This window comes from Oryza glaberrima, chromosome 9 (assembly GCF_000147395.1).
Source record: "Oryza glaberrima chromosome 9, OglaRS2, whole genome shotgun sequence".
NCBI lineage: Eukaryota > Viridiplantae > Streptophyta > Magnoliopsida > Poales > Poaceae > Oryza > Oryza glaberrima.
This window is the reverse complement of record NC_068334.1, coordinates 15,984,510-16,011,543: the sequence shown is the minus strand read 5'-3', so window position 1 is coordinate 16,011,543 and position 27,034 is coordinate 15,984,510. Positions and strand designations below refer to the sequence as shown.

Here is a 27,034-nt window from a genome sequence, read left to right as displayed (position 1 = left end):
GTAGCGCCACTAAGAGCAGGTACAATAGCAGGCTATAAGCCAGCTGCAAATATATTTTAAGGAGATAAATGAGGAGAGAGAAGAGCAGCGGGCTATAAATTTATAGCTAGATGTAGCACGGACTCCAAGACGCAGTGTATGTATGACAGGTGGGACTAGGTATTAATAATGTAGTATGTAACTATTATATAAATAAGCTATTACTCCCTCCGGACTGATAATACTTGTCCTTTTAGACAAAGGTGAGGTCAAACTTTAGAATATTTGATTATGAATTATTTTTTAAATATTTGTTTTTCAAATATGATGACTACATTATAGACTACTCTTAAAAAATACTTTAATAAAATCATATATTTGTTAACACTTTTATACATATTATAATATAAAATAATGGTCAAAGTTGTTTTTAAAAGACCGTGTACTTTTCCAAAACGACAAATATTATTAACCCGGAGGGAGTAGATTGGCTATAAATGAATTGGAGCTGGTAGTTGACTATACTATTAAACTTGCTTTAAATATACCACCAGCCGCAAAAGTTGGTGAATGTAGTATTCTGAGCCTGTGTTCAGTAGCAACAGAATTGGCTATCTTTATGAATCCTTTGTTGCACCTTATAGTTTAGTGTGTTAACTTTACAGATTTAGCACATACCAGGATCTTTTCTCCTGTCGTTACATTTTGCTTAATCCAGTCATCCAGATAATCACACCCTCCTAAAACGCTACTCCTAGCTACAACTTTGTTTATTTCTGGGAGTGCTAAGTTTCGTTCAAGTTTCATTGCAATCTGAAACAGTAATACGCAAGGAATACCTGGATCATACGATACGAATATCTAGAGACAAAACATGATTTGAGTGATTGATGATAGAGAAAGAAGCTCAAAAGGTCTTGAAAAGTCGAAACGTCCATCACTGAAATTCGGTTTCATGCCCTCAGATCCCATTGCTGAGTAGGACGCAGATTTTCTTCCTTCCTACCATTTCCTTTCTCTTGCTTCCTTTTTGGTCATTTGAGATAGCTTTATCCATCCTTTAGCAAAAGGAAACCAATAGCTAGCAATACTTGCCATCATATATACCTGGGCAATGGCCGGCCAAGCAAACTCAGTTCTCTACATTGAACACTTCAGGTTTGAGTAGACATGGCCTCTCGGTGTCTTGTTACCACAGGTTTTGAGGATGAGTGCAGAGAGATCCATGATGCGTGCAACCAGCCACGCCGTTTGAGCGTTCTCTTGGCTCATCGGAGCCCATCGGAGAGGCAGAAAATCAAGGCGACTTACCGTACAGTGTTCGGCGAAGATCTCGCCGGAGAAGTGCAGAAAATCCTCATGGTCAACCAGGAAGATGAGGTAAGTGCCCTCTCGGTTTTGCACTCCTTGCTTCAGACTGATTTTCAAGTTCTTACCTCTCCATGATCTTTCCCTTCCCAGCTCTGCAAGCTGCTCTACCTGTGGGTGCTCGACCCGTCGGAGCGCGACGCGATCATGGCTCGGGACGCCGTCGAGAATGGCGGCGCCACGGATTACCGGGTCCTGGTGGAGATCTTCACACGCCGGAAGCAGAACCAGCTCTTCTTCACCAATCAGGCATACCTTGCCAGGTTCAAGAAGAACCTGGAGCAGGACATGGTCACAGAGCCGTCTCATCCTTACCAGAGGGTAGCCCTTGCTTGTTGCTTACCATTCTACCTCAGTTTCCAATTGTGTTCTTTACCTTTTAGCCAGCTGAGCTCAACTCCTCCCCTGCTTTCTGGTGACAATTCAAGCAGCTATTGGTAGCACTTGCAACCTCCCACAAGTCGCACCACGATGAACTTAGTCGGCACATTGCAAAATGTGACGCCAGGAGGCTGTATGATGCGAAGAACAGCGGCATGGGATCGGTCGACGAGGCTGTCATTCTTGAGATGTTCAGCAAGAGGAGCATCCCACAGCTCAGGCTAGCATTCTGCAGTTACAAGCACATATATGGGCATGACTACACCAAGGTAAGCAAACTCAATAACCTGATGGCATCCACTTCGCATACAACATTACTGAAATGACTGCCTTCGGACGTTATCTTGAAACAATCTGCCAAACTACTGAAATGATGACTGTTTTCTGAGCTTATCGTTGCAACAATGCGTATGCAGGCACTGAAGAAAAATGGCTTCGGTGAGTTTGAACAATCTTTGAGGGTTGTTGTGAAGTGCATCTACAATCCTTCCATGTATTTCTCCAAGGTGATGGCAGCTGAAAATTTGCAGTTTGTAGTTTGTACTTCATATCATGTCTCTGACCCATCCTTCTATTTCTTTGTCTCGTCAGCTGCTGCATAGAAGTCTGCAATGCTCAGCGACCAATAAAAGGTTGGTTACAAGGGCTATTTTGGGCAGTGACGATGTCGATATGGACAAGATCAAGTCAGTGTTCAAAAGTAGTTATGGAAAGGACCTTGAGGATTTCATCCTTGAAAGCTTGCCTGAGAATGATTACAGAGACTTTCTTTTAGGTGCGGCCAAGGGGTCAAGGGCCTCATGAAGTCTGTGGAGAGAGATCCTTGAATTATCTAGGGAAAGTAAAGGGTGCATATACTGCTTTGCATGTAAGAGCAAATTGACCATCAAAAACAGCAGTTTTATGTTATCTGAGAATAGGATTTAGGTGAGAACATCATGCTCATTTTGTTTATTTTGGGTGAAAAAAGTTATCAGTTCAACTAAACAATTGTTTTGACATTTGTGATGGCAAAATAGCCAAGCCTTATCTTCAATAGATAAAACATAGAAGTAGGGTACGCATGTTTTGGTGGACTACGTTACAGATATAATTTCAGATGAGCTTCTTCTTTCGGAAATACTGTTGTAGATGCCAAAGTTGCAAAACTGAGACTATAATGCAAACAATGAGTGATATGATGCTCAACCATGTAGCCCTAGCATTCGTCTTCTCACTGGTATCTCTCATATTTGCTTCTCTGCATTGAGAACAACCTTTTAAGACTATTTATGCCCTTAGTTATCGATCAAATTAAAATCCATGGATAGCTCTTTGAGCTACAAAAGGAAGTGTACTTACTTGGATCTCAGCAAGAGCAGGTTTTCATGTATTGCTTGGACAGAGGTTTCAAGCTTGACTAATTCTAGTTCAACTCCCTGTTCAGGAATGTTGTTGTTAAGGAGGAATAACACCAAAATGCAGAACATAAGCATAATATCCTAATTTCATGAACATTACCTCGAGCTTTTCCTTTTTAGCAACAGAATCCCAATCTTTTGTTGCAATACCAACTCTCCAGTCAAGATTTAGTTTCACCACTAACCTCTTGTTCCGACCATCAGCCGAGAAGCAAGCCAAGTAGTTTCCTGCTTCTGCAGTTGTGAATGAAAACTGGCCTGTGGAAACCTTTTGTTTATGATGTACAATGTCTCCAAAAGGGGATGTAACCTGCAAGGGTGATTCCCATCAGAAGGTTTAAGGATAAGTTCACAGAACAGACGAGGCGAAAATAAAACAAGTGCTCCCACTTAATTTTAGTAACAATAAGGGGATAAATAAAATGTGGAACAAACCAATCCTCAGAAGAACAAGGTTCAGCTGTTTTTACAGGGAAAAAAATGCTGGATCTCTACCCACAGCACACAACAATAAACGGAAAAAATACTCTTGCATGGTAAATCTTAAGTCTTGATCATTTGCCTTGTTTACAAATGCATCAGACTACTACAGTCCTCCTCAAGCAAACCTTGGCAGGGGTACCGAATCTGGAGCTTATGGGTATAGCTCTTCGTTCCAGGTGGACATGGTTGCAACGGACCTCCTCAAGCAAACCTTGGCACGGGCTAGCCATTTCGGGGTCGCAAAAGGAAAGGAACTTCGTTGCAGCCTCTACCGTCTGTCAATTAAGAGACAGACAAACTATCCTCTTCTGGGAAGATAGCTGGTTGCAAGAGGGTTGCATTCGGTCCTTTGCTCCGAACATCTATGATAAAATTCCACCACACGTGCACCCGCGTCGGACGGTGGCTGAGGCACTAACAGGTCGCCAATGGATCAAAGACATCCGAGGAGCACTTGGGATCCAACCTATTCTAGAAAATCTAAAGCTTTGGTCGCTTGTCCAAATGGTGGATCTTGATCCTACTACTCCTGATTCAATCATCTGGAAATGGGAGAGTTCGGGCCAATACAACTCAAAATCTGCCTATAAGGCCTTGTTTTTTGGTCGTGTCGCCTTCCTTTCCACCCCAATTTGGAAGTCACTCGCTCCGCCTCGATGCCGCTTCTTCTTGTGGTTGGTCGCAATGAACAGATGCTGGACCGCTGACTGTCTGCGCAGTCGAGGGTTGCCACACCCGGATCGCTGTGTTCTTTGCGATCAGCAGGAGGAAAGCATTGATCACATCTTGGTAGCATGCCCTGAATCGAGACAATTATGGTGGTGGACGCTTCAGGCGATAAAGAGTCCGAACTGCTTACCTGTCAACGAGCCATCCTTCCACAATTGGCTCTGTGAGAGCCGAATGAAGATTGGGGAGTGGCATCGTCAAGGCTTCGACACTGTCGTGACACTGGTGGCTTGGACAATTTGGAAGGAACGGAACAACCGAATCTTCAATCAACAACAAAGGTCTTGGACCGAAGTGGCGAAAGCAATGGCGGAGGAGGCCATGCTTTGGAAGTCAGCTAATCACGGAATCCCCGCTGTTTGGCCTTTACAAGGTCGTGGTAGCCAAATTTAGCGCGAGATATTCCTATAGTTTTTCATAGCGTCCTGTATCGGTCCACTGCTTGTTTTCCTTTTATCCTTGTAAATAACTTTTATTTCTCTTAATGGAAAAAATGCGCTCCTTGCGTATTCCCGAAAATCAAATGCATCAGACATTTTAGCTAGCGAAATGGTCTGTAAAGCTATTCCACTACGTACGCTTGCAATGTCAAATAAGAGCAGATCACACTATTTATAAACACAGAAAGCGCAATCGCACATGAGCATTGATCAATTGCATATTTTCCTGATATCCTTCCAAAATCTTGCTACGAAGGGCTAATCACATATTCACATGCACAATGTGCTGAGGTTGTCACCAGCAATTTAATTGTTACCATTTTCATGACTAAATACTTTCTTTATTTTTTTCCATGATTAATACTACCTGCCACAACATACCCAGATTTGTGGACCCAATTGTAACCGATTCAATGCAGAGTTCACGCACAACGGCACGAGTGTAACAACTAACAACCCAGACACAATGACGCAGTTCATTCCCCATTTACATTTCCAATCATACATGCAAACATATATAACCCCAGAAAATCTGGATCAGAATCCCCCCCCCCCCCAATGAATTGCCGTCATTCCATTCATCGGCGTAGAACAACATGACAACCCCCAGATTGATCCCCCGGCACAATGCGCATACCTTGACGGTGACGGTGGGGTTGAGGTGGTGCTCGTAGAGGACGGAGTAGTCGCCGATGACGACGACGTTGGACTGGATCTCCTCCGACACGCACTTGGTCGCCGACGGCGGGATCTCCAGCCACACCGCCCCGGCTCCCGCCGCCATCCACCACAGCAATGCGGCCGCCGTCGCCGTCCACGCCCACGCGCCGCCACGTCGCGCCATCGCCTTCCCCTGTGCGCTGTTTGCGCCAACCTCCAACGCTGCCCCAAGATGGGGACCACTGTACAGTGAGTCCCTCCGGGATTTCCGCGTACGTGTGGCCCATGAACATTTTGGCCCCAAACGGGTTAGTTAAACTGCTCCAAACTAAGAACAAACCTCATTTTCTTTTAGAATATAAGTATATTTGGTATCTTTTCCTGTGGATTGAATCGCCTCCCTCAACTGCTGACTCAAACGAGTCAACCGCCGAACATTGTCTGCAGAAACCACTTAGAACAGGTACAATAGCATGCTATAAGCCAGTTATAAACATATTTAGCAGGCTATAAGCCAGTTATAAACATATTTTAAAAAGATAAAGGAAGAGAGAGAAGAGCAGCAGACTACATATTTGTAGCCAGCTGTAGCACGGACTCCAAGACGTGATGTATATATGACATGTGAGACCAGATATTAATAGTATAGTAAGCAACTATTGTATGAATTGACTATTACATCGACTATAGATGATTTGGAGCTAGTAGTTGGCTGTATTATTAAACTTGCTCTTACTACTCCATCCGTCACATTTCTTCAAATTCTCTTACATTATGAGTCGGAGGGAGTAGTAGATAAATTGATTTGTATGGTTTCTAGAGAAGGGAGATATTATACCCGATTTTACGGTTGAGGGTGATGATTAGTAAGATACTGGGGATGCTCGATAGACTTTTAATCCTTTTCTTTTCCCTCTCGGCCCAGAAGCATCTCTTGCGTCGTCTCGACTTGAGAAATCGAGAGAAGACACCCCAAAAAAAAATCGGAGAAAAAGGCGACAAGGAAGCCGAGGGGATTGCTTCGTCGACGAGGAGGGAGTTGGTGGTGGAGGAGAGGTCGCCGCCATGGAGAATCTTGCGCTGCTTTGGGGGATCATCGGGCCGGGAGTCGCCGGTGCGGTCTTCGGCGCCGGGTGGTGGTTCTGGGTCGACGCCGTCGTTTGCAGCTCCGTCCAGGTCTCCTTCCTCCACTACCTACCCGGTGAGGACCCGGAACGGCCAGATCCCCTCGCTTCGATTCGGTGAAGTTGTCTTCCCTGTACGGCCTTGGGATGGGAGGTGATGGGTGTCAATTTTGCAGGGATATTCGCGTCGCTGGCCGCGCTCATGTTCAACGCCGTGAACAAGGATGAGATCGGATACGACTATTACTCGCCCTACGGGGACGATTCCGAGTGGAGGTGAGGTTATTGTTTGATTAGGACCTAATTGATTGAATTGCGTATAGGCTAGTGAAGTCTGGATATTCGAATTGGAACCTTTAGATGTTATTTTGCGGAGTGAACAGCGTAGTGTCATGGTCACGTTATCTGCAATGTACTATTTAAGAAAGAAATGTTATGTTGAGTTGATTGTTTCTGAGATAACAAGTTGTTTGTGGATGAATGGAGACATTAAACTTCATGCTGAGCAGATATGCATTTAGGCAAATGCCCACCGACATCTCCAATTCCCTATGATGTAGTTCAGCTAGGATGATTCCAATCTACCCTTCATTTTGTTTATTCTAGTTTTCTTGCTTTTGGATTTTAACTGCCATGTATAAACCATATTAGATCGAGTTCCATCTTCCTGAATTGACTAAAATGTTGATTAATCTGAAGAGTTTAAATCATCCAGAAAAGCCATAACAATGCTTTCTTTTGGTGGACATTGCTTTTGAATGTTTCCATGAAGTTATAGACACTTGTTCTACTGAACTCATTGATTACACTAACTTTCCTGAGTTTAAATTGTCTTAATTTTGGACTAATATATCATCTTTGGACTTTGTTTCTATGATCCACTACATAGTGAATGCATGACTGACATCCATGTTAGGATGCTACATTATATTTTGCATGGTTAATTAGAATCCTGTGTGCAATGGGAGACAGAAGGGGAATTTAAGTTGCCTCAAAATATTCCCTGCATAGTGTACCAGATTGTAACCGTACTACAAACCATGTTTCTCAAGAAGACAAGTTCAGTGCTTGAGCTAGATAAAATTGCTTCAAGAAATATTAACAAAGCTAAGAAAGTTTTGAACAAAGTGAATCTCAGTATCTAGGCATAGACTAGGTTCACCCAAGCCCTTTGTGCTAAGAAAATGTACCACAAGGCTGAAGACTTTCTCATCTATGTTCAATATGGAGCTTAGGGTTTTAGTATTGTGGATCATTTATTTGTGCAGAATCTTGAACTTATGAAGTATACTCTAAACTAAAATAACTCTTTAGTTGCTAAGTGCTAACGTTGTACTTTGTGCCTTTGTGGTTGCATTTAATTTTCCCTCAGCAAGTCACCACAAAAGCAATTTGTATCTCCAAATCAAGCACATTTTATAGACATTTTCTGCCACAATATTTTAAGCCTCTTTGCTTCGTTTAGAGAACCAACAGACCAATCAAATATACTTGCAAATGGAATTTGCAACGAAGAGATATTTTCTCCTGATGCTGTACTGTGTCTTTACAATGGTTCTTAATTTGCAGGGTGAAGCTTTGGCTTTTTGTGGCGTATGTTGTCTCTTTCGTCTGCCTAGCTGGATCAGTGGGTATGTTGGTGCAAGATGCCTTGACAGACAAAGGCCCATCTGTGTGGACTGGTGTTGCTGGTGTTCTGCAATGTGTTCTTGTATTGATAAGGTATACCGTTGTGAACATGTGATTAATCATCTTCCTCTCTCGCTCCCTGTGTTATATATATTTGGTCAGTTTTTATCCTGACGTTTCACCATCTTTTGCAGTGGGTTGATATATTGGACGTGTCACTCTGAGGACTAAGGGCCAGAATGTTGCAAGACTTCCGAGGGTGAAAGGTCGTGGTGATAATGCTCCGAAGAAATCTTTTCTGCCAGTGTCAATGTGATTTTGTGTACAAAAAATATGCTCATTTCGTGTTGGGAAGACGGGATGTCCATTTGTGCATAACTGATTACTTTCTGAAACGATCCTTAACATTGGTACGTGTTTGTCATATTTTCTTCTGAAGTTTTGGTTTCTGAATCTTCTGATGCTCTATCTTGAGGTTAGATCTGAAACTGAATTACTATGAACTAAGAAACTGCCACAGTGCCGTGGATGGTGCTCCCTAACAAGTTATTACCACCTCGCCTAGGGCGTGACAAATTTCAATTGACTCCAACTGCAGATGCGGCTGCCGCTGATTCTTTCAAGGTGCTTGTAATCAGTACCAAAATAACTTCTTGGTGGGTTTCTTTTGGGGATTGCAATAGTGCATCAGTTGATTGTACTAATCTTTACATCTCTATCTTTATTATAATATGCCTATGCTTACCATCTGGTTAAGTGGAGAATATCGCCAATTCCAAAGGTTCAGTTTTTCCAACATCCACTAGTAACTTTGTGCTGATAATACTCCCTACATCAAAACCACATAGAAACTGCTTTTCTTTTATTTCCCGGCGAAGAAACTGCCTTTTTTTTTTTGTAGCTGACCAAAAGCTTCCATCTGCATATCACTCACTATATCTTTCTGATTTGCTCGAGGCATCAAACTTGGCCTAATTGATCCGGCGCCTTGTAGACAGAGTGGGACCCAGCTGCCGGCGGCACGAGGCCATGGTCTGCAGCCAGGTTGCTGGACCGGCCACGCAGCAACGGGTGAAGTGAACGGCAAGCTGATCTGGAACCATCCGTACCGTGTTGTCTCGATCAAAGCAGCGCTTAATCCGTGACGTTTTGGTCGTTGATAAGCTAGTGAAGTTTTACACGATGCCGTTCCGTTAAAACAGATATCCGCATGTGTCGCTCTTCCGTGACATTTTCGGTCCCTGATTAAGCTTCGTCGCTTTCGCTGAACGGTTGATTTTGACTGGAACATCACATTGTTTTTTTTAGGAGCGCCATCCATTAATTCGTTCATTTGAGCTTATTATAAACGAATTTATCGTTTAACTAACTAACAACTGTCGCTTGCTAACCCCCAAAAGAATCAATGAATCATGGTGCAGGAGACACCTTGTGTGGGCATGTGGCCGGCCGACTAGGGTTCAGTGGTTCACTACTTCACTACCAACAGCCGCGGCATGTAGGAGGATTCCTAATGAATATATTTTGTATAACTACAGAATTTTTTTTCAGAACTAATTAAAGTTAAAGATTTAACATCGAATTTACCATGAAACTATACGCCCAACACAAAGTACCATAAACTATAGATTTAGTAATATAATTATCACAAAACTATTACTTCCTCCGTTTCCCACTATAAGATGTTTTGACAAGTTACTACTCCATCCGTTTCACAATATAAGTCATTCTAGCATTTCTCACATTCATATCGATGTTGATGAATCTAGACATATATATTTATCTAGATTCATTAACATCAATATGAATGTGGGAAATGCTAGAATGACTTACATTGTGAAACGGAGGAAGTATAAAACATAGCAACATTTGTAATACAAAACAAACATATTATTAAAATATATTTAATGCTAGATTTAATAAAATTAATTGATTGTTGTAAATGTTGCTATACTTTTAATGAACTCAAAAAAGTTTGATTTAAAAAAAATAAACGTCTTATAATATGAAACAGAGAGAGAGAGAGAGAGTATATTTGAGTTAAGATTCATAGTATTAGTATTAGTATTGTGTTTGAGTTATAATCAATATAGTTTCGTAATAAAATTTACACTAAATATGTAGTTTTACGATGCTATGCATTTATGGGTTCATAACAATTTTAATGCTAAATTTATAGTTTTGTAATACCCATCTAAATTTATAGCTTCGTGATAGTTCTTATTTTACCCGGTTTTACTTAAAGCTTAAAAGATTGATTCTGTGATGCATCATATCTATATAAAATTCTTTATATTTTAGGATGAAAGGAGTATATCATATTCTGTTTTATATTGGTTTATTTTGAGACGAAGCGGAGTTACGTTCCAAATTAGCATTTCGTCCCAAAGAGACGAATCCGCGACAAGCACGTTGCGGGGAGGAGAAATCCTTAGCTCTCGCGAGGAAGAAACGCATCGCCGGCTACTTCCGCCAGGTCGGGGCGGCGACGCCTTCGAGGGCTCGTACGCTCGACAGAGACAGGCAGGCAGGCAGCCGCAGCCAGGTCGGGCGTGCGCACAGTCGCCGAAGGCAGAAAAACAAAAAGGCGGGCAGGGGCGGGGCGTGGGCGTGTCACGGCGACTACCGCGTCCGCGCCACATGTCCGACTCGCGTGGACTCCACGGCCTCGACGACCTCTCCCCGTGCCGCGTACTCCCGACCGCGACCGCGATCGATTGATCGAATCGAACGCCGCGATATTCTTCTGCTGATACGGGACCCCCGCGCGCGGAGACAAAACGGCCGAACTCCCCCTAATTCATCCCTTGGTGCGGAGTGCGGACGGGGTGGGCGGGGCGCACTCCCGGGTTGGCCTGTTTCCAGTGCGCCCTTCCGCCATCGACAGTTCGTTTTAGCCACGGAGCTTTTGCTGTTAACCTGGTACTGCTAGTAACACACAGAGCTGCTACCTGCTAGTAGCAGGTTTATAAAACCGTATGATTATCACGCGGTTATTATGTGCGATAATCTTCTTAGTTTTTGAAACTGCGTTATACCTCACGGCCACGGTTTTTTAACCACTAAACCGTGCGGTAACGGTAATCCCACTTAAAACGGTTTGGTGAACCCTGGATAGTAGTGATAAGTTTTATCCCAAGAAAAAACTGTCATTAAATTGTACAAAATCTTCACAACATGTGACTTATTAGTAGCGACAACATTTTTTTTTCGCGAACGTGCAAAAATTAGTAGCGACAACATACAAATTGTTTTTTTTATAAAGAGTCGCTAAGTGAAACTTAGTTATGACTCGCTACCCTAAAACCAAACTTGTCCAACTTTTATTTTCTAGCAAAAGTTTTACGACATTTGTACTTAAAACATTATTGACCACACTTTTATGTGACTTGTTTCACTTGTACCAATTTTTTTTGAACGACGGCAAAACTTATAGCAAATTGAGTTGTCATAAAATTAATCACTAACCTAACATCCTCTAAATCTTGTGATACAACCGTACCATCGAGGCGTTGGATTTTGCATAATAGTTATAATAATTAAGGAAAATTGTGATTGGCTATCACATTTTTTGTTTTAGAAGGAATTACAAAAGTGCATATTTCACTATGTGAAAGGAAATTCATTAATTACCAACTACCTATTACATTCGCTTCAAATTACTTGTCATTTTAAATTTGTCTTAAGTCCAACAATAAAAACTTGACCATCAATTATTACAAACTCATATGAGTTTAACATCATGAGATTTATATTTTTATATTCATTACGAAAAATACTTGCATATATATAATTTACATGTTTTTAAACTATAGAAATTTCTAAAATTAATGATAAAAAAATAAACATGTTTGACTTGAATTATCCACAGTAGGAATTTCGTTAACTCACTTCTCCATACGGTGCAATTGTTTGAGTTCGCTATCCCAACTTCCAAAGTAATCGTCCGTCGCCGCCTGCCAATTGACAAAGGAAAGGGGAAAAAAAAAACAGCCGTCCTTTGTTCATACACTTCATTGTGAAGTGTGAACGTAGCATTTTCTGAGGCCATTAAACTAGTCGTCTCTCCTCTTCTTTGTTTCCCTCCACAGCAGCTTCGGTTACTTCGAACCTTCCATCCATAAATCCTTCCTTTCTCCTCATACCAGAACGCATAGCGGCATAGGACGACGAGCTCCCTACACAGACGGGAGAGAGAGAGACAGAGAGACGAGGGAGAAGAGGATGAAGCCCAAGAACGGCGGCGCGGCCGCGGACAGGAGGCTGCCGCCGAGGTGGATACTCCTCTGCGCGTTCAGCTTCGGCCTCGGCATGCTGTTCTCCGACCAGTGAGTGATCGAGTCGATCCCCTAGCCTTGATTAGTTCAGTTCAGCCGTCCCCCGTGTTGGGGTTTCAGGTTTCTTGTGTTTTGCTGTCGCCATGCGGCCGTGCGCGCGAGCGACATGGGAGAGAGTGCTCTGCTTTGGTGCGACTGATGTTTGGATGTTTCCGGTGATCAGGTTTGGATCGGTGCCGGAGTGGCAGAAACCGTTGGCGGCGCAGCGCCGGGTGCAGGACAGGAAGCTGCAGATCCTTGATGAAGATTTTGTTGCCAAGCCGGTAAGGCTGACTAACCTAACCTATGGGACTATGAACCATAAGTCTTTGCCTTTGCTTCTACCTCTCTCTGTTTTTTCTAGACGATTTTTTTCCCCTACCATATTGCAATCTTGTTATCCCCGGAAATATCCCCATTATCGAACAATTGATCATCTTGTTTTTTCAGACATTGTTGTTTGTAACTTTGTAGTGTCATGATCCATGAGTGTCTTAATTAAAAATAATACCTTTTCCTGTAAAAGTTTGGCCGTATTATCATGCAGAAACAGCTGTTTCAACAATTAAGCACTCGCAAGGCACCCCTTGATTGCACCTCTTTTACATGGTAGTACCTGGTTTGTAATAAAAAGAAAAGGAAAAGGCAAGTTTTTTAAAATGAAAAAAAAGAAAGAACATAAGGTTGAAGCCAGCTGTTTTACATGAATGCAATGCAGAGTAGAGTTGGCTATCTGAATATGAAACTCCTCTCTTGAGTCTCCTCTTCTGACTTATTCTCTCTCTTTTTTGAAAGAAGGACTTAATTCAAATTCTTTTCTAACAACCTTTAATTCAGAAACCAACGGACGACAGAGACGTGATGAGCGAAGTAACAAAGACTCATGAAGCCATACAGTACGTTACATGCATCCTGAAAAAAATGTTCTTCCTTACCTATTTGCAGATTTGGATTATTCTATTGAGACTAATTTGGATAGCGTTTTCTGTTCAGATATCTAGATAAGTCCATTGCCACTCTACAAATGGAGCTGGCAGGTAAGCGCAGCACACTCGAGCTACTTGGCAATGGAAATGGTATAAGCCAGCAAAGGAAGAAAGCTTTTGTAGTGATTGGGATCAACACTGCATTCAGTAGCAGGAAGCGTCGGGATTCTGTTCGGCAGACCTGGATGCCTCAAGGTTCATACTTTTCAATGCAACACATAGTACTGCAATGAGACATGGCTATTTGCATGCTTTACTAACTTTACTGGATTTCTTATTCATAGTTAGAAGCCATGCAGAAGATTTGTGCATTTGATCAAAGTAGAACGATCGTGCACCTAACCTGCTTTCAGAAAATGATCATGCAGCTAACAAGGAAATATAGAAAATGATCATGCAGATATCTAGTCAAATAGGAATATTTATCATCATATAAGCCTTCTAATATAAAACAAATGCAGTTGTACCTTTGTCACCTGCACAATTTCTTTTAAATTTGAGCCTTTCCGATGAATGAATCATTTTGTTAGGCGACAATTGTTTGTATTTTGCTGTGCTCCTGTACTCATTGCTTGTAAGACTAATTTCATATCTCCCACTCTTATTTTCAGGTGAGGAACTCAAGAAATTGGAAGAGGAGAAGGGAATCATCATTCGGTTTATGATAGGACATAGGTAACATCATCTGCAGTTTGTTTCATTATTCGTGATACAAACAAAGATTTTCTAGACATCTCTGTAGTAACCTTTCCGTTTTAGGGGCGAAAAAAAAAGTACTGGACTTGTGATTCCCAGATTAGACTGTAGTTAGTCATTTTGCTCAAACTCGAAAAGACAGATTTTTCATTGAGTAGCTTTGAGCTCTAGTAACTTCATAAACAAACAGTGAACTAATGGCTGGATTTGAAATTTCACAGGGACCATTAAAAACTTATATTGTTTATTAGGAAATGCAAAATGTGCATACAACAGCTCATACTGCACATAATTGATTTCAAAATTCTTGCTAGAGGTTCATGGGATTTTACTACTTATTTCTCAGCATAATGAATACGAATGCATCAACTAATACTAACTACTTTTTATGTATTACAGTGCTACGTCAAACAATGTGCTTGATAAAGAAATAGACGCAGAGGATGCCGCTCATCATGATTTTCTTAGGCTGGTATGGTGACATCCACCAAAAGTAGAAGCACATCATTCTTTACCTATTTCTGTTAAACCAAAATCTGTTTTACTGTGATTGGGGCTGTAGTCCATACTAATGTTTATTCTGCTGCAACCACACATGTATGTAGGACCATGTTGAAGGGTATCACGAGCTATCTGCAAAGACCAAGATATTCTTTTCCACTGCTGTGGCATTATGGGATGCTGATTTCTATGTCAAGGTGGATGATGATGTTCATGTCAACCTTGGTAAGCTTTATTATTTAGCCTTTGACCTTGATGAGAGATTTGTTATTCAGTAATTAACTGATGGGAGTGATGCAGGAATGCTGATCACAACCCTTGGTCGGCATAAATTGAAACCCCGGGTTTATATTGGGTGCATGAAATCAGGACCAGTTCTTGCTGACAAGTAAATATTCTGGAAACAACATAAAAGTACTTCTGGAAGCTCCATCGTATGAAATCTCTAGATGCTAATATTCATTTTTCCCTGCATCTTTTTATCAGAAATGTGAAATACCACGAGCCTGAGTTCTGGAAGTTTGGCGAAGACGGGAACAAGTATTTCCGCCATGCCACTGGGCAGATATATGCCATCTCAAAGGACCTTGCCACATACATCTCGATCAACCGGTAAGCCTAGAGAATGGCTGCACATGATTCTTCAGACAAAATATTCATTTTACTGAATTGTTACTGATACTCTTGTGTCCCACCATATAACCAGGCCTATATTGCACAAATATGCAAACGAAGACGTTTCACTTGGCGCATGGTTTATCGGTTTAGACGTGGAGCACATCGACGACAGAGACATGTGCTGTGGAACACCACCAGGTCAGTTTTCTTCAGTTGCTCTGTTTCTGAATATCACTAATTCACTACGGTACTAATTGCTAATATGTGCTTTGTGAAACTTGCAGACTGCGAATGGAAAGCGCAAGCAGGAAATATTTGTGTTGCATCATTCGACTGGAAGTGTAGTGGGGTCTGCAATCCAGTTGAAAGGTTGAAGTATGTGCACTCGAGATGCAGTGAAGGAGATGATGCAATTTGGAGCGCTTCATTCTGACGAGATGCTAACAAGCTTTCACAGCTTCACAGACTAAGAGATGGGTTCATATAATCATACGTTTGTGCAGACAGTATCCGTCTCCTTGAAGTTCAGAGCTTTGCAAATCGCAGTGGGAAAAGAATTAGAAGAGATAGAAACATATACATACACCTGATGAAGGAATTGGCAGAACGATAAACTGAACTTAGACACCACCTCCCTTTTTCTTTATTAGGATGGAACATTGAAGACGTGGGTATACATTCTTCAGGGGAATGTGGGTAGTACACATGTTGATTGTCATAGTACAGAAAGAAAAATGGTTACATTAAATTAATTCATTCGTCAGTATGAAATCTGATTAGTCCGTATCTGAACTTGTTGTGGCGACCATTTTAAGTACATGCGGAGACCGAAAATATATGCTACAATCGTCTGGCGAAAATATATGCTACAATCATACTATGATTTTTGCAATACAAACTTGAGTGATGTCCTAACACCGTTCTGGTCAGTTGTATGTTTTTTTTTTAAGCCTTGGGCTTCATGTCTCCATCAGAGTTCCAAGTTCTTCGCCTGAGACCTGAGCCGCCTGACTAATCATACATCAAAATCATAATCTCTTCATATTTAAATGTGTTGCAGTTAATTTTATTTGGTCAAAAACTTGACCATTAATAGCTCAAAATATTTAGTTTGAAAACTTAAAAATCAAATGGATAGATTTTTCTTTATAAATATTTTTCCAATTATATTTTTATTAGTATATTATATATTCTAGTAGAAAAATAGTGTTCAGAATTGAAAAAAAAATAAAATCAATAGTGTCATATATTTAACTACGGATTAGTTGTATCTTACGATGGTCTAGTAATTTTACTAGCGATATAAATTCTATCACTAGTAGAAATAATTATCCCTTGATTCTACTACGAGTTTGAGTTGATATTATCATTGTAGTTTATTGGCAAAAAGAAATGAAAGGCCTAGATTTAAAAACCCGTTAAAATTTTCGAAAACTAAACTCATATTCTCCTTCAGCGTTGGGCAATAAAAGGTCGTGGGCAAATGATGTGAAACCCCAAAGAAAATTAAATTGAGTAATCACAATAGCTATTATTCGAGCAAGCAAGTACTCTCTCTCCGTTTTATAATATTTGATAATTTTAACTTGCGTTTGCTCTAGTTTGAGCAATGTTATATTTAAATCATTTGATTATAATTAACAAGATGTAGTGTATATTTTTATATTTATCATATATCATACTCCAATAATATAATATATTTTTAAATATTTCCAGTTTATTTATAAAATAGAAGTGATCAAACTAGATCAAAGTTAAAATTGCCGAGTATATGAAACGGATGGTTCACCCAGTAACCATGATTTGAATTCAAATTTTTGGGGTTTAAAATTTTATGATTAACCCCTGTATTAAACGTGTTTTCAAGGGGCTACATTTATTGTTGTGTGCTCGCTCGTCGTTCGTATAGGACACCAGTACCGCTCCACGATTCGGTCTGCATATCGTACGGCCCAGGAAAAAGAGTCAACTAGGAGTAGAAAGAAAAAAAAAATAACTACAGTGATTTTCAGTTGACACGTGGTGCCCTCTCAGCACTCCACCGGGGCGAACGACAACGTCTCCCGCTCCAGGTCGTACACCACGCGCATGTCCTGCTGCACGAAGTTGCCGATCGTCGCGCCGTCGTCGCCGGAGTCGCCGAGGAGGACGCACAGGTGCCCTCTCCGGTGATCCTCCAGGACGTAGTTCTCCCGCGGCAGGTCGAGGTCGGCGCCCTGGAAGTGGAACACCATCCTCGGCACCGCCACCTGCCGCGCCATCCTCCCGCCGCCCGCCGCCACGGCCGGCGCCGCGAAGCACACGCCGTCGTCGGGGCTGCTCCCGTTGGCGAACGGCAGCCTCAGCTGCGACCGGAAGGCGCGCACCACCTCGGCGAGCACCGCCGCCGGGAACAGCGTGAGCGCCGTGCCGGAGTCGATGATCACCCCGCCGGAGCCGTCGGGGCGCAGCGCGAACGCCGACGCCGGGATCCGCAGCCGCCTCGCGCCGACCGTGACGCCGGTGAACGCGACGTAGTAGAAGGTCGGGTTCTGGGCGCTCTGCAGGATCGGCGTGGTCTGGACGGGGCCCGTGGCGTCGTCGTAGAGGCCGACGTCGGCGAGGGACCCGAACTGGAGGGTGCTCTTCCTGCTGCTGGCGTACGGCGTGAGGCAGTAGGAGAATCGCCGGATGGAGAGCTGCGACACGAGCGACAGCGGGTCGCGGCCGAAGCCGACGATCCCGGAGGCGTTGTTCAGGCTGCCGACGTTCATCGTGCCGCAGCCGAACCCGAGCGGCACGGACTGCGTCTCGCCGGACGACGACGCGAAGGTGAACCGCTCGGTGGCATAGTACCCCAGCGTCGTCGTGCCGTCGCCGTAGCTGTACCGGTAGGTGCAGGTGTCGGGCCTCACGCAGCTGTGGTGCAGGATGTCGCCGCAGAGCTGGCCGGCGCACCGCATGGGCTCGTACGACGACGACATCCGGGGGGAGAAGAGCGGGTCGGGCTGCCGGAGGCAGGCCGTGCACGTGTCGCACTGCGTCCAGATGAGGTCGCTGCCGGTGTCCAGCAGCGCCGTGATGGGCTGCGGCGGCGTGCCGACGGCGAGGTCGAGCACGTACTCGAGGTCGCCCGACGCGCGCACCGCCATGCCAGGCTCCCGCTCCCGCTCCCGCGCCTGCGCGATGCTGCCGTAGAACCCGCCGCCGTTCCTCACCACGGACAGCGCCGCCGCCCTCGCCTTGCTCCGCTGCATGGCTCGCCGGATCAGCTCGCGCTTCGGCAGCTCCTTCCCGGCGTCGACATGCGTCAGGTCGACACGGATGTCGCCGGCGAAGGCTGCCTCGCCGGCCACCGGACAGCCACACAGCCAACAAGCTATCAGCACGAGCACCACCGAAACCCCCCGCATGTCTAATTATCTCCTAACCAAAACGCCCCGTTAATCAGCTCGTGCAACCGAGTGACCTATATATATAGATAGATAGAACCAAAAGAGATTCTACGATTTTGTCATTGACAAAAGGCTTCGAAATATTCTTGCACCGTTCCGTCGCGAACGCATCGGGGGCGAAAGCTGTGCACGAAAGCAACGGCGAAAGGAAAAGGGGCCATGAGGCTTTATAAAATTCCTTTTCTGCACGGCAGTCTTTCGCACCAATGCTCTTGGGGCATCGCCGTGTTGGCGACCTGTAACTCACCGGCGAGGCCACAGCGATCGCGGCTAGAAATTCTTGATGTGACCGCCGAATTCTGAGGCGAATCCTGCAAAATTTTAGGCCTCCCGGTGAAAAGAGCAATGCTGGGATTCCTGCTGCAAGGCCAAATATATTCTGAAGCTAGCTAGACGCTCTGAAGAGTGATGTCCGGGGATCTAATTCGGACCTAATCTAAATCTTTCATCAGCACACACACAAAAGTAACAATAATCGAAGGGGATTTTTTTTTTTCATCCGAGCATGCAGTTGACTCTAGTAAATTGATTGGAGATGACATGTCCAGGTTAAATGGGGTCATCTACTGTACGTTTCTCTGATCTAATCACGATATGCCTGGCTTGCAGACTACTGAATTTGGAGCACTAGACATAAAGCATATGTGGGTACGAGTTCAAAAATGCCGTCCCATTTCATCTGCACCACTACTTGGGCTAAGCTTGCCATCAGAATTATGCCTTCCTTTGCATAATGGAATGTTGCTTGGTGTGATGTTGATGTAACGTAGCCAAGAATGTGCTCTGCTGCATGCAATTTTTTGGAGGATTAGTCACGACGCAAGTGAGGTACTCGGGTGCACGGCGGCGACCAACGAGAGATTAACAAGTTAAGAACGGCACCGGCCGGCCACCAGCTATGAGCTTAATAGCTATCCATGCAAGGTCTTTGACTCTTTGACACAAGCAAGCGTCAGGTTAAGAGGTCCAGAAGTTTCAGTTCAAAAGAACTTTCAGATAGTACAGAGGGCTGTAACTTGCAAAACGGGTGGGCACTTGGTGTTGTTGAGATGGGTGAAACAAAAAAAAAAAAGAAGTTTTGAATAACTGATCAGGCACCAGCGGATACTTCTCTTACATGTTTCAGTACATCCCGTTCACCAATTAACGACCTAATGCAAGTTTATATTGTACATAGCCCTGTTCGTTTCTGCTCGTAGCAGAGGATGAAATTTTAGATTATCGTGGCACGCTTTTCAAACTGCTAAACGATACGTTTTGTGTGAAAATTTTCTATATAAAAGTTGCTCTAAAATATCATATTAATCCATTTTTCAAGTTTGTAATAATTAAAACTTAATTAATCACATGTTATTATTACCTCGTTTTGCATGAAACACTTGATCTTTATCTTCATCTTCAGGAGATTTAAACACCACCATAGTCTCTATATACCAGATGTAGATGTTTGATTAATTTCTTTTTCTTTGTACGAAAAAAGGAATTCGAAAATTATTTGTCCTTGCTTACACACTAGGATTGGCATTTGGAGGTTTATTTGCCTGCTAGACGGGCCAAATTGGCAGCGGCTCCTCAGGTGCTAGGAACAATGAGAATAATGGGCTGAAGCCTGAGGGTTTGCGTTGCACGAGCACAGGACGGCCCAGTTAGGTGTGCATTCCTCAATGCACAAACCGATCCTACTTTTGAGAATGAATAATTTTGGCCATTCATCTAGTCTGATAAAATAGAAAGTGCTTATACTAATTGTTATTCCATTGTTAATTTAAGAATACATACTTTCAACATGATAAGTATGGATGCTCGTTCACATAAGCCCAAAAGAATTTAGCTGGGCAGTAAATAAAATTTTATACCAAAACTTTATTCATAGAGATTTGTCCAAAATCCAGTAACAGAAACTTGAAAGCAAAATCTCATAAGCATCTCTCCATGAAGAGACAAAGTAACTAATAAGAAGGTATAAAAGCTGCAAGGCGGTCGATTGAACTGATCCACGACGGAGCTTTCCAGTGGTTCACTTCGAAAGCTTGGACATAAACCTCTTCTTTGCCCTTATCTGAAAAATCAGACGAAGAAAAGAAACATCAGATGTGTGCAACACAACTGGAGCACAGTAAAGCATAGCATCGCAAGAGCGTACTGATCAAGCCAATCACAACTATTCCAACACACAGTGAGAAGTGCCGATATATGACTTGATAAGATAAAGTCATCAACAGCAGATCAAAACAAAGAACATGAACAATGGCAAGTGGCAACCTAGCAAATGAAGGTTTACCTCATTGCTGTGGCCACACTTCTTCTTGCGGCAGTTGGTGGACCTGAGGGGAAGGCGTGCATAGCACCTGCAGGAGAAGACAGTGCGTCGGATTCAGCACACAAGGATCAATCTTATGAAAGCATTCGATTCAAGCGTAAATGCACATGAATCGATCGGTCGAGTGCGCGCGACGCGAAGCAAATGTACCTGCGGCAAACCAGCTTGTTCTCGTTGTACTTCTGCGCGAGCTCGCGGAGGTTGGGCTCGATCCCCTTGGGGTAGCCGCCCCTGCTGCCACCGCGGAGGCGGAGCACCAGGTGAAGCGTCGACTCCTTCTGAATGTTGTAGTCGGCCAGGGTGCGGCCATCCTCGAGCTGCTTCCCCGCGAAGATGAGACGCTGCTGGTCCAGCGGGATACCTAACAGGCAGATTTGGTGTTATGAGAATTTTAAATTTAGACAAAATGCGATCATGAAATCGAAGCGTAATACAATTATAATCCTAGAAACTAGAACTGTCAAAAGTACAAAAAACTCTCCAGATACAGTTTAGATGTGCAGAAAAGCATTGGTTTCTTCCGTTACAAGACCGATCTGCTGATCTGCACTGTTTCAAATAAATAGTAGCGACTAAGGGCCTGATTAGTTGGCAAAAAAAATTTTTTTTGCCCCTGCATATTACATTGGATATACAGACACACATTTAAAGTATTAAACGTAGTCTAATAATAAATCAAATTACAGATTCCGCCAGAAAACTGCGAGACGAATTTATTAAGCTAGTAAATGTTTACTGTAGCACCACATTGTCAAATCATGGCGCAGTTAGACTTAAAAGATTCATCTTGTTAATTAATCTGTCATTAGTAAATGTTTACTGTAGCACCACATTGTCAAATCATGGCGCAGTTAGACTTAAAAGATTCATCTTGCAATTTCCTGGCGAACTGTGTAATTGATTTTTTTACATGTAATACTGCATGCATGTGTCCAAACATTCGATGTAGCAGCGTGAAAAATTTTGTTTGGGAACTAAACATGCCCTAAATAAGGCAACAGGGAACACGCAACGAAGACGACTAACCAGAATGCTATATAATATTGCTTAATTTTCTCAGTAACAAACACACCGCTACATGAACAGATCGATCTATCACTTACTACTCACGTGCGATATATATACTTGGGCACTGCACGAAACAAAATGAGAAAACCTTACAGTTTACACGCTACCAGGGCAAAGGACATGATTTCTAGCACTATATGTTGCCTAAACGCGATATATGCACCTGCACGGTGTGTGAACGTACGGATCAACGGAGCAATCAGCAATAACATGGCAACAACAAGAAGAACAACAGTTGAACGGATGGAGAAATTGCGACCAATGCGCATACCTTCCTTGTCCTGGATCTTGGCCTTGACGTTGTCGATGGTGTCGCTGCTCTCCACCTCCAGCGTGATCGTCTTCCCGGTGAGCGTCTTCACGAAGATCTGCATCTTGCCACTCTCCCTCTCGCCGGCGAACGAACGAACGCTCTCTCCCGCAGATTAGTGGCGGCCGGTGCAAAAATGGAGGCGGTAATGTGGATATGGAATGCATCTGCGGTCACCGCCTTTTATACAGGGAGGAGGAAACGCAGCCGCTACGCATACCCCAAAAAAAAATGGCGAAAGAAAAGGAGATAAATCACACGATGGAAATTGGAGTTCGTGGCCGCTACGAAACAGATTTTCGGTGAGTCCTGGGCTCCCATCTACTGCGGCCCATATAGGCCCATCAAGATTAGAGGCTCTAGCGGCATGTTGGCACAATAGCCTTTGGGAAAAAGTACACCCAAGGTCCCTCAACTTGTCATCGAATTACAAAATCATCTTCCAACCGTAAAACCGGATACAACGCATCCCTCAACTTATAAAACCGGTGCAAATTAGATCCCTAAGCATTTTTGACCCCGGTTTTATCCAATGTGGCAGCTGACTCAGCGTGGGACATGTCAGCCCCTTATTCCCCTCCCCTCTCTTCCTCCCTCCTCTTCTTCTCTCTTCCTCTCTCTCCTTCCCCTCCCCACGCAGGGCAGCCGCCCGGTGGGGGAGTGCGGGAGCCCGGCGGCCAGCGACGGGCGATGGGCGACGAGGCGGCGGCAGCGCCGCACGGCCTCCCACGCCCGCCCTCCCACGCCGCCGCCGCCGGGGGAGCCGAGGCAGGCGGCGGGGTCCTTGGCGAAGAGGCGAGCGATGAGGTCATGCGTGTCGGTGTCGGCGGGGCCGCATGAGTTGAAGCCAAAGGGGAAGACAAGAGGGCGGCGGACGAGCACAACCTCGTCGTCACCGGCTCGGCCACGAATTGCAGAGGCGTCGCCGCCGCCGCCTAAACTGGAGGGGGTGGTCCGGGAAGCAGGATGCGCCACTGCCGGCCGTATCGTCTTACTCGTCGTCGGTGTCGCCGTCGAGCGACGGTGAGGTGGTGGACTGCAGCGGGAGGTCGAAGTGGGCCTAGGTACGGTGTAGACTTCGAAGTCGTCGTCGACAAAGGCCACCATATTCGTGAGGGTGGAGCCGATGGGCATGCCGCTGGCCAGAGGACGTCATCAAGGCCATCGGGCGCCCGCCCTCCCACGGCGCCGCCGCTCAGCTCCTCCACCGCCGGCTGCGGCCCGTGCCCAGCTCCGCCCCGCCGGCCGAGCCCCGCTCCGCCCCCGACGGCCGCGCCCAGCTCCTCCCCCGACGGCGGCGGCGTGGGAGGGCGGGCGCGGGAGGCCATGCGGCGCCGCCGCCGCCGCCTCGTCGCCCATCGCCCGTCGCCGGCCGCCGGTCTCCCGCGCTCCCCCACGGACCGGCTGCCTTACGTGGGGAGGGGAAGAAGGAGAGAGGAAGAGAGAAGAAGAGGATAGAGGAAGAGGGAAAGGGAATAAGGGCTGACATGTGGGTCCCAAGCTGAGTCAGCTGCCACGTTGGATAAAACCGGAGTCAAAACCATCTAGGGATCTAATTTGCACCGGTTTTATAAGTTGGGGGACGTGTTGTATCCGGTTTTATGGTTGGAGGATGATTTTGTAATTCGATGACAAGTTGAGAGACCTTAGGGTGTACTTTTTCCTAGCCTTTGTAGCTGAAAGGTGGGACTAGAGAGCTAGCTTTTTCTTTCTCGTGAGATACTCCCTCCACGTTTTAACTTTTTTTCTAGTTAATTTTTTAAAAAAAATTAATTAAATTTATAAAAAATATAATGAAATTTTTTACACAAAACAAATATATCATCATGATATATTTATTTTTTATTTAATGAAATTAATTTGGTGATTAAATGTTACTAAACTTTTATATGTATAAACTTAATTAAGTTAATAAAAATTAAATAGAAAAAAATCAAAATGAAACTGAAGGATTACAGTACTAAGCTGAGAGCTAGCTGGGCCTCGAGAAACGCAGAATCTCGAACATGAGAAACCAATAGAAAACCCTTTCCCTAATGGTTGATTTTTTTAGTGTACATACACATACCTAATGGTCTAATGCAATGAAATTTCATGGAGAAGACATACACACACTAATCAAATGAGCTCCTTAATTATTAGTCCACTAATCCAACTGTGGCTGAGAGGACACAACCAAATTAACATCCTAATAAACCAAACCCTCCATTACATGATACACACAGATCATGAACCAAATCGACACAAAGAAATTTGAGACTAGCTAGCTGAGGTTGCACGGCGCAGGGACGAAGGAGAGGAGGCTGTTCTCGAGGTCGTAGAGCATGTGGAAGTTCTGGTGCTGGAAGCTCCCGATGATGGAGCCGTCGTCCGACGGCAGCATCGCCAGGCACAGGTTGCCGGTGCCGCCGTCCATCACCATGTAGTTCTCCAGCGGCAGCTCCATGTCCGCCCCGTCGAAGTGGAGCACCATCTCCGGCAGCGTCACCATCCGGCGCGGCGGCGGCGGCCACTTGAAGCACGTGTCGAAGGTGTCCGACGGCGTGGCGTTCGCCCTGGGCAGCCCGACCCACGCCACGAACGCCCCCTGCACCATCGCGTACGCCGGCTGCGCCAGGAACGTGACGGTCGTGCCGGAGTCGATGATGACCCCGCCTGTGCCGTCGGTCTCGTTGATGGCGAACACCGACGGGTCGATCGGCAGCAGGTCGCCGGCGACGCTGATGCCGGTCATGTTCAGGAAGTACATGGTCGGCAGCGCCGGGTTGACGATGAACGGCGTGGACTGCACCGGCCCGCTGCTGCTCGTGTTGGTGCTGTTGAGCGTGGCGTACGCACCGAAGTAGAGCCGGCTCGTCGCCGGCGACATGAAGGAGGTGAGGCAGTAGGAGAACCTGGGCGAACCGAGCTGGCTCACCAGCGACAGCGCGCCCCGGCCAAAGCCGACCATGCCGGAGCCGTTGAAGAGCGTGCCGGCGTTCATGTTGCCGCAGCCGAACGAGACCCTCGGCACGGCGACACGCGTTGAGTTGGTGCCGAACGTGAACGTCTCGTTGGCGAGGACGCCCGCGGACGACGCGCTGTCGCCGTAGAACGCCTGGTAGACGCACGCGTTCTGGAAGCAGAGCGGGGAGTAGAGCGCGTTGCACATCGCGGACGAGCACGGCAGCGACGCGTACGACGTCGACTTCGCCGGCTCGAAGTAGGGCGTCGGCTGCTCCACGCAGAGCAGGCACGGCGCGCACTGCGTCCAGATGAGGTCGCTGCCGGTGTCGATCATGGCCGAGAAGTACCGCGGCGGCGAGCCGATGCCCACGTCCATCAGGTACTCCCCCTCGCTGAACCGCAGCAGGATGCGTGCCGCGGTGATCGCGTCCGCCGCCGTCGCCAGCGACTGCAGCGCCGCCACGCGGGCTCTGCTCCGCGCGACGGCGCGGGACAGCAGCTGCGCCTTCGTGTACCCGGCGTTCGCGTCGACGTGGGTAAGCGTCGCCTTGAAGCCGAAGCCGCCACCGGAATGCGCCGCGGCGACATCCACGGAAACAAGCGCTGCCAGCAAGACGAGCAAGAACACCGCCATGCTTGCCATTCTCTGGAGCAGCAGAGAGCGTATCACGGCAGCAAATGCTACTACTACCCTACTACCTTGAACGGGATGTAGAATGTAGTGAGATACAAGGCTTCTTGGGTTTGTGTTTTATACCGTGTCCATGCACGAGTGTAGGACTCGACACTGACCCTGAAGACATGAGGGCTTTGCTTGTGCTTGAGCGAACTGCTGGATTAATGGGGTGTATACACCTCATTCTCATCATCTCATGTACTAAATTATGGTGGTTTGGCCATGGAGCAGAGAATTTGGGTATGGAAACGAGGGGAGCTTGCAATGATGCAATATTATTCAAACTCTCCGTCCCTTCCAATCAACGCAAGCTAGGGTAGGAGATTTAGAGATCTGTGTCGCGAGCGTGTGCTTATTTCGCCTATCGAAGTTCTTGTCATATTTATCTAAAAAAAATTATATCCAGTAGCGATCCTACAAGTCATACTACTCTGAAATCTGAACCAAAGGAACAGATACAAAAGGATCTCAGTTCAGAAGTCATAATTCGACCGAACAAACGCAAGAAGGTTAATAACCCAAAGATTTACATCCTATAAGTTTATACTCTAATATATCATAAGGTGAAAAAAATGTCACATTCTCCTCGAGGTCTAGATGAGTTTTAAGTTGTTTAAAGAAGGCTCAAAATCGAACTAACCAACATCAAATATTTAGGGAGGAAGGTAGTACACAAGTTCAGCGTTTCAGCCAGCAGAAGTACCAATAGCAGTAGGTCGACAAAGTTCGAAATGAACGTTGATTGAAACAACGGGAGGGTTTGTAAGCAAGGCGAGGCCATGTGCAGCAGCCAACGAAACGGCCGTCACCGGGATTAGTTCCATACTTCCATCAGAGTCAGGAGATGGAGACGCGCAGCGGCGGATTCACCGCCCGGCTTGGGCGGGCAGTGGCCCGGGCTGCGGGAGCAACAACCATGGAAAGGTTGCTTGATTTCTCCGCAGTAAAATCAACCGATGTAATGATTTTT

General features: G+C 45.2%; 7 protein-coding genes across 7 annotated transcripts; 3 read left to right on the top strand and 4 right to left on the bottom strand.

Annotated features, from left to right (window-relative positions):
• The first annotated feature begins 752 nt into the window (after positions 1-752).
• LOC127783962 (annexin Gh1-like) lies at positions 753-2,588 on the top strand. The gene is made up of 5 exons (XM_052311123.1): positions 753-1,359; positions 1,441-1,668; positions 1,779-1,997; positions 2,145-2,234; positions 2,320-2,588. Exons 1-5 carry the CDS (start codon positions 1,150-1,152, stop codon positions 2,530-2,532), a joined length of 960 nt encoding a protein of 319 aa, XP_052167083.1. The 5' UTR covers positions 753-1,149; the 3' UTR covers positions 2,533-2,588.
• A 235-nt stretch (positions 2,589-2,823) lies between these two features.
• On the bottom strand, positions 2,824-5,719 carry LOC127783964 (transmembrane emp24 domain-containing protein p24delta4-like). The gene is made up of 4 exons (XM_052311124.1): positions 5,418-5,719; positions 3,229-3,438; positions 3,070-3,146; positions 2,824-2,968 (listed from the first exon to the last, which is right to left on the bottom strand). Exons 1-4 carry the CDS (start codon positions 5,622-5,624, stop codon positions 2,824-2,826), a joined length of 639 nt encoding a protein of 212 aa, XP_052167084.1. The 5' UTR covers positions 5,625-5,719.
• A 685-nt stretch (positions 5,720-6,404) lies between these two features.
• Positions 6,405-8,631, top strand: LOC127783887 (uncharacterized). The gene is made up of 4 exons (XM_052311035.1): positions 6,405-6,641; positions 6,741-6,840; positions 8,134-8,286; positions 8,388-8,631. Exons 1-4 carry the CDS (start codon positions 6,506-6,508, stop codon positions 8,422-8,424), a joined length of 426 nt encoding a protein of 141 aa, XP_052166995.1. The 5' UTR covers positions 6,405-6,505; the 3' UTR covers positions 8,425-8,631.
• A 3,650-nt stretch (positions 8,632-12,281) lies between these two features.
• Positions 12,282-16,096, top strand: LOC127784382 (beta-1,3-galactosyltransferase 7-like). Its single transcript, XM_052311673.1, has 11 exons — positions 12,282-12,521; positions 12,694-12,793; positions 13,347-13,405; positions 13,503-13,690; positions 14,107-14,170; positions 14,591-14,663; positions 14,797-14,917; positions 14,993-15,080; positions 15,179-15,304; positions 15,399-15,508; positions 15,595-16,096. The coding sequence occupies exons 1-11, from the start codon at positions 12,418-12,420 to the stop codon at positions 15,741-15,743; spliced, it is 1,182 nt and encodes a 393-aa protein (XP_052167633.1). The 5' UTR covers positions 12,282-12,417; the 3' UTR covers positions 15,744-16,096.
• Positions 16,097-17,077: 981 nt separating this feature from the next.
• Positions 17,078-18,725, bottom strand: LOC127784381 (aspartic proteinase nepenthesin-1-like). Its single transcript, XM_052311672.1, has one exon. The coding sequence runs from the start codon at positions 18,700-18,702 to the stop codon at positions 17,341-17,343; it is 1,362 nt and encodes a 453-aa protein (XP_052167632.1). The 5' UTR covers positions 18,703-18,725; the 3' UTR covers positions 17,078-17,340.
• Positions 18,726-20,523: 1,798 nt separating this feature from the next.
• On the bottom strand, positions 20,524-22,557 carry LOC127784383 (ubiquitin-like). Its single transcript, XM_052311674.1, has 4 exons — positions 22,404-22,557; positions 21,215-21,425; positions 21,026-21,092; positions 20,524-20,803 (listed from the first exon to the last, which is right to left on the bottom strand). Exons 1-4 carry the CDS (start codon positions 22,504-22,506, stop codon positions 20,762-20,764), a joined length of 423 nt encoding a protein of 140 aa, XP_052167634.1. The 5' UTR covers positions 22,507-22,557; the 3' UTR covers positions 20,524-20,761.
• A 1,940-nt stretch (positions 22,558-24,497) lies between these two features.
• On the bottom strand, positions 24,498-26,091 carry LOC127785154 (aspartic proteinase nepenthesin-1-like). Its single transcript, XM_052312574.1, has one exon. It carries the CDS (start codon positions 26,029-26,031, stop codon positions 24,706-24,708), a length of 1,326 nt encoding a protein of 441 aa, XP_052168534.1. The 5' UTR covers positions 26,032-26,091; the 3' UTR covers positions 24,498-24,705.
• Positions 26,092-27,034: the final 943 nt, after the last annotated feature.

What these genes read in the sequence shown, in the direction of transcription:
- LOC127783962 (XM_052311123.1), top strand. Translation starts at nt 1,150, where the DNA reads ATGGCCTCTCGGTGTCTTGTTACCACAGGTTTTGAGGATGAGTGCAGA. An exon ending in CGTCTCATCCTTACCAGAGG is followed by an intron (nt 1,669 to 1,778) that starts GTAGCCCTTGCT and finishes CAATTCAAGCAG; the next exon opens with CTATTGGTAGCACTTGCAAC. An exon ending in ATGGGCATGACTACACCAAG is followed by an intron (nt 1,998 to 2,144) that starts GTAAGCAAACTC and finishes ATGCGTATGCAG; the next exon opens with GCACTGAAGAAAAATGGCTT.
- LOC127783964 (XM_052311124.1), bottom strand. Translation starts at nt 5,624, where the DNA reads ATGGCGCGACGTGGCGGCGCGTGGGCGTGGACGGCGACGGCGGCCGCA. An exon ending in ACCCCACCGTCACCGTCAAG is followed by an intron (nt 3,439 to 5,417) that starts GTATGCGCATTG and finishes TCACCCTTGCAG; the next exon opens with GTTACATCCCCTTTTGGAGA. An exon ending in CTGCTCTTGCTGAGATCCAA is followed by an intron (nt 2,969 to 3,069) that starts GTAAGTACACTT and finishes TTCTCAATGCAG; the next exon opens with AGAAGCAAATATGAGAGATA.
- LOC127783887 (XM_052311035.1), top strand. Translation starts at nt 6,506, where the DNA reads ATGGAGAATCTTGCGCTGCTTTGGGGGATCATCGGGCCGGGAGTCGCC. An exon ending in CTTCCTCCACTACCTACCCG is followed by an intron (nt 6,642 to 6,740) that starts GTGAGGACCCGG and finishes TCAATTTTGCAG; the next exon opens with GGATATTCGCGTCGCTGGCC. An exon ending in TGTGTTCTTGTATTGATAAG is followed by an intron (nt 8,287 to 8,387) that starts GTATACCGTTGT and finishes CATCTTTTGCAG; the next exon opens with TGGGTTGATATATTGGACGT.
- LOC127784382 (XM_052311673.1), top strand. Translation starts at nt 12,418, where the DNA reads ATGAAGCCCAAGAACGGCGGCGCGGCCGCGGACAGGAGGCTGCCGCCG. An exon ending in AAGACTCATGAAGCCATACA is followed by an intron (nt 13,406 to 13,502) that starts GTACGTTACATG and finishes TTTTCTGTTCAG; the next exon opens with ATATCTAGATAAGTCCATTG. An exon ending in ATCATGATTTTCTTAGGCTG is followed by an intron (nt 14,664 to 14,796) that starts GTATGGTGACAT and finishes ACATGTATGTAG; the next exon opens with GACCATGTTGAAGGGTATCA.
- LOC127784381 (XM_052311672.1), bottom strand. Translation starts at nt 18,702, where the DNA reads ATGCGGGGGGTTTCGGTGGTGCTCGTGCTGATAGCTTGTTGGCTGTGT.
- LOC127784383 (XM_052311674.1), bottom strand. Translation starts at nt 22,506, where the DNA reads ATGCAGATCTTCGTGAAGACGCTCACCGGGAAGACGATCACGCTGGAG. An exon ending in CAAGATCCAGGACAAGGAAG is followed by an intron (nt 21,426 to 22,403) that starts GTATGCGCATTG and finishes TCTGCCTGTTAG; the next exon opens with GTATCCCGCTGGACCAGCAG. An exon ending in AACAAGCTGGTTTGCCGCAG is followed by an intron (nt 21,093 to 21,214) that starts GTACATTTGCTT and finishes CTTCTCCTGCAG; the next exon opens with GTGCTATGCACGCCTTCCCC.
- LOC127785154 (XM_052312574.1), bottom strand. Translation starts at nt 26,031, where the DNA reads ATGGCAAGCATGGCGGTGTTCTTGCTCGTCTTGCTGGCAGCGCTTGTT.